Source organism: Benincasa hispida, chromosome 7, assembly GCF_027475165.1.
Source record: "Benincasa hispida cultivar pf3 chromosome 7, pf3_genome.v1.1, whole genome shotgun sequence".
Classification (NCBI taxonomy): domain Eukaryota; kingdom Viridiplantae; phylum Streptophyta; class Magnoliopsida; order Cucurbitales; family Cucurbitaceae; genus Benincasa; species Benincasa hispida.
This window is the reverse complement of record NC_143484.1, coordinates 42,042,113-42,046,525: the sequence shown is the minus strand read 5'-3', so window position 1 is coordinate 42,046,525 and position 4,413 is coordinate 42,042,113. Positions and strand designations below refer to the sequence as shown.

Below are 4,413 nucleotides of genomic sequence, written 5' to 3'. Positions count from 1 at the left end.
TGGATAGTCCTTCAATCTAATCTAACCCAAAACTACCACTAACAAATGCCTGGAAGCTGCGATGGTCATTAGAGATGTCCAATTTTTCCGTGGGGACAGAACCTCCGAACGGGGCGAGGATTCCCCGATTAGGCGGAGAATGGGAGAGGGAGTGGGGAAAAAAAATTCCCCGTGAGCTAAACAGGGACGGGGAATGCATTCCCCATCTCTACCAAGCCCCGGCCCCGCCCTGTTCCTCGTCCTCGCCCCGATTAGCTTTTACCTATTTATGTAGTATAGTTATTTAATGTTATGTTATTATTATTATTATATAAATATTACATTTAAATTTCAAATTTGATTATTTATTGAGAAAGATAATAAATATGTTTAAATTTAGATTATATATGTGAATAATTTAATTTATATTTATTATTTTTTAAGTAATTTATCTTTAAATTCAAATTATCATATAAAACTAACTATAATAAATAATTTAGTGATAAAGTCAATTATTTAATTAAAATTTATGATTTAAATTAATTGGCTTTTTTTAAAAAAAAAACTTGTAAAAATTCATTTTGGGAATCCAATCCCTGTAAATTCCCATGTCCGTAAAAAATTTCACGGAAATGGAGAATGGGGACGGGCTGGGGAATGACATCGCACCCACACGTAGACATCTCTTATGGTCATTCCATGAGAGAATTTAATTTTTTTTTTTTTTTTTTTTAAAAAAAAACAAAACTTCACCACCACCTTCGCCGAGCCTTACCGGAGACGCTCCGTTGAACAGCGACGACCCTGACCGACGCGCCATCCAATTTGAAGCCGGTCGTCCTCCGTCTGCCACATCACAAAAGTCAAAAGTCAGAAACACACCCGTCGCCATGGGAGAACCTCCATTTTCAGCCGTAATTTTCCATCGATCTTAGCATATCTCATCATTCTTCTCTCCCAACCACCAAGGGACCCACCATCTCCCACAGTTTCTTCTCCTCTCTGTAAAACCCTAAATCCTACGTGCCGTCATCTCACCATGACGCGTCAAATCCCTACAGGCCTAAACTCTCCTCGACCTTTCAGGTGGCAATGGAAGAGGAGTGTCCGTTCTCCTTGTCGAAGCAACTGGAGAGGTTAGTAATGAGTTCAAACTTCTAATCGATTCTTCAATGCAATTAGAAAACCGATTATATCCCATTTCATTAATTGCATATTTGAATTGAAAATGGTTCTTCATTCAGTGAATCTTATACATGAAATAACTTCTTCCTCTGTTTTTATTTTGTCTTGTGATTTTGATAATTCTGATGTGATATCTCATAGCAATCTGTATTTTGTTCCCATTCATTGAGATTGTAATTAATGGCTTCCCTTTGTTCCATGATTGCTACCAGTTACCATATTGAATCTACCAAAGCCATTATCCATGCCATTGATGAGTAACTTTGTAGAATTCAAAATACTTATTTTCCTACTCTCTCTACTCATTATTGAGAATGGTTTGTTTCCTCTCAGTTAATGTATTCATCTTTGAGAGGAAATATTAAATGAGACTTCTACATTGTAGCTGACTAGTTTGTTTTTTACCGTTAAATGTACAAGAAAATAATTATTTTGAATCTATCTGTGTTATTACGGTATACGGATTTTTGAATCTACATCCAACAGTTACTTTTCAACTCATGAGGACATTGGTTATTCAGTTACCAACTACCCAACTAACCAAAAACAGAACAAAGAGAGAATTTTAGATCATGTTTCCCAAGGAAACGACAACTTTGAAGAACCCTCCTAATAATTAAACTGAAATTTATTACATGCGTGTTTTGAGCTTCTAATGACCCCTGGTTAGTTTTCTAAGTGGATCATATTCTAGGTTAGATAATAAGTTTTCTTGTAATTTGGAAGTATGTACCATATTTTAACCATATGAGGTGGGTTGGTTACCTTTGGTCTATTGAGTCTTTTATTGGCCCATCAAAATTTAATGGCACTTTTGATCTACCAAACTATTTACAGGCTGGAATTCTCATCTCTTTGTGAGCAAAGTAAATTACGTGGCTATCTTAGTTGGTACAGAACTTGAATATATTATATATGTACACTACATAGAATGTGAAGAGCCAACTGGAACTTGAACTCCTCACTCTTACTCTGTTCATGGAGATTTTCATGGTAATATGTTTGCTGTCTCTCTTCTATGTTGTCTTCTACATTTGGAAGTTGATTCTGCAAAGGAGAGGCCAGTGCTGCTACCTGTTAGGATATGAGTGCTATAAAGCTACTGAAGACAGGAAGCTGAGCATGGAATCCTGTGTAAATATTATCTTGAGGAACAAGAACTTGGGGCTTGAAGAATACAGATACCTACTCAAAAGCATCGTCAATTCGGGATTAGGTGGAGAAACGTATGGCCCGAGAAACGTAATTTCAGCCAGAGAAGAAAACCCTTCTCTATCAGAAGCTATTTTAGAGATGGATGATGTGTTTTCAAGTACACTTGATAAGCTCTTCGCTAAGACGGGTGTTTCACCATCTGACATAGATATACTTATTGTAAATGTGTCTTTGTTCTCCCCGGCGCCCTCGTTAACTGCTCGAATTATAAACCGTTACAAGATGAAGGAAGACATCAAGGCCTTCAACCTCTCTGGGATGGGTTGCAGTGCAAGTATTGTTGCTATTGATCTTGTGAAACACTTGTTCAAGACAAACAGGAATGCTTGTGCTGTTGTTGTTAGTACAGAATCTATAGGGCCAAACTGGTATAGTGGAAAGGAACAGCCTATGATGCTTACAAACTGTTTGTACCGCTCGGGAGGTTGTTCGATGCTCTTGACGAATAATGCGGCTTTGAAGCATTCTGCTTTGCTGAAACTTAAATGCATTCTTCGAACGCATCTGGGATCAAGTAATGAAGCGTATGGATGTTCCATTCAAGTCGAAGATGACCATGGTCACCGAGGTTTTCGTCTTACCAAACACATAAAAGCTGTTGCAACTCAAGCTCTCACCTTCAACCTTCAAAGTCTACTGCCTAGAATTTTACCATTGAGGGAAATAATTCGCTATGCCATCCTAACTCATCCACTTTACAAAGTCATTGACAGGAACATTGAAGCAAAGAAAGTACGTTTGAATCTCAAGACTGGAGTCGACCACTTCGGGATACCACCAACCGAAAGGGCGGTCATCGATGGGCTCGGTAAGAGCTTAGGTCTGAGTGATTATGACCTAGAACCTGCCAGAATGGCACTCCATAGATTTGGAAACACATCCACAGGTGGCCTTTGGTATGTTTTAGGCTACATGGAAGCCAAAAAAAGGCTAAAAAAGGGTGACAAGATTCTGATGATAAGCTTTGGAGCCGGCTATGAATGCAACAGCTGTGTGTGGGAGGTTATGAGCAACTTGAAAGATGCAAATGTCTGGAAAGACTGCATCCTTAGCTACCCTATAAAAAACACCAAGAATCCGCTTGCCGAAAAGTGCGGTTGGCTCAACGATGAACGTCTATCATTCGTTAAGTTTGACGACGTAAAACAAAATCTACAGCGACAAATTCTTTGAAAAAAAGGTCTGTTTTTTTTCTTGTTTCTCTGTCTCTCTGTTCCAGGTTTGGGAGGGGAGGTAATGTAACTTTACTGCTTGCTTTGCTTGTAAAAGATTGCTTGTTTTTTGTTGCTTCTTTATTTTCTTTAGTGATCATCAGCTAAGTTCTCATCTCATTTCACAAATATATCCATTTGAATTGCATTCGATTTCAATTCAGTTCGGTTTAAACATTATGATTCAATAAGATTCAATAATGTGATTAGCAATGATTCAGTGATTGTTGATTGGTATCTTTGTAAAAGAATCAAAACTTTTGTTGTTTTTTGTTACTATTGTGGTATTGAATTATATGATGTTATAATTTCTCCTGCTATGGAATGCACTATGACTGTGAGAGAGCATTAAATTTTGTAATTGATGAACTCCGTATTATATGCCATAATGTCTTGAAATAATTTTGTGCCTGAGAACACTGTTGGGTGTAATATGTGGAGGAGAAGCTCACATAGTAAAACACTTTAGTAAAATGTAACTTTAATACTGGATAATGCAATTACAGCTTCACTGTTGTTTTACACTACTTTGTACCTTAACAAAGTTATTTATGGACAAAAGCCAAAGATTTCTGTGTGGTCTTATCTTTTTAAGAACAAATGAATTAAAGAGGAGAGGGAGAGAGAAAATAATACAAAATTACGACTATTAATTTTACGTCCAATTAGGGGTCTCAAACCTTTGATTTTAGAGTTGGAGCCATGTTCATTTTGATATGTCCTTTAACTTCAAAAGTAATGTTTAACTTGTAATTTTATGATCAATTCGTCATTGCTTTATTCAACTTCTTTATAAGACATTTTCAAAGTTTAGGTATTTTTT

The 4,413-nt window shown here is 37.0% G+C and overlaps 1 protein-coding gene across 1 annotated transcript; it reads left to right on the top strand.

Annotated features, from left to right (window-relative positions):
- Window positions 1-669: 669 nt before the first annotated feature.
- On the top strand, window positions 670-3,753 carry KCS19 (3-ketoacyl-CoA synthase 19). The gene is made up of 2 exons (XM_090315355.1): window positions 670-1,115; window positions 2,002-3,753. The coding sequence occupies exon 2, from the start codon at window positions 2,143-2,145 to the stop codon at window positions 3,550-3,552; it is 1,410 nt and encodes a 469-aa protein (XP_090171481.1). The 5' UTR covers window positions 670-1,115; window positions 2,002-2,142; the 3' UTR covers window positions 3,553-3,753.
- The last annotated feature ends 660 nt before the right edge of the window (window positions 3,754-4,413 follow it).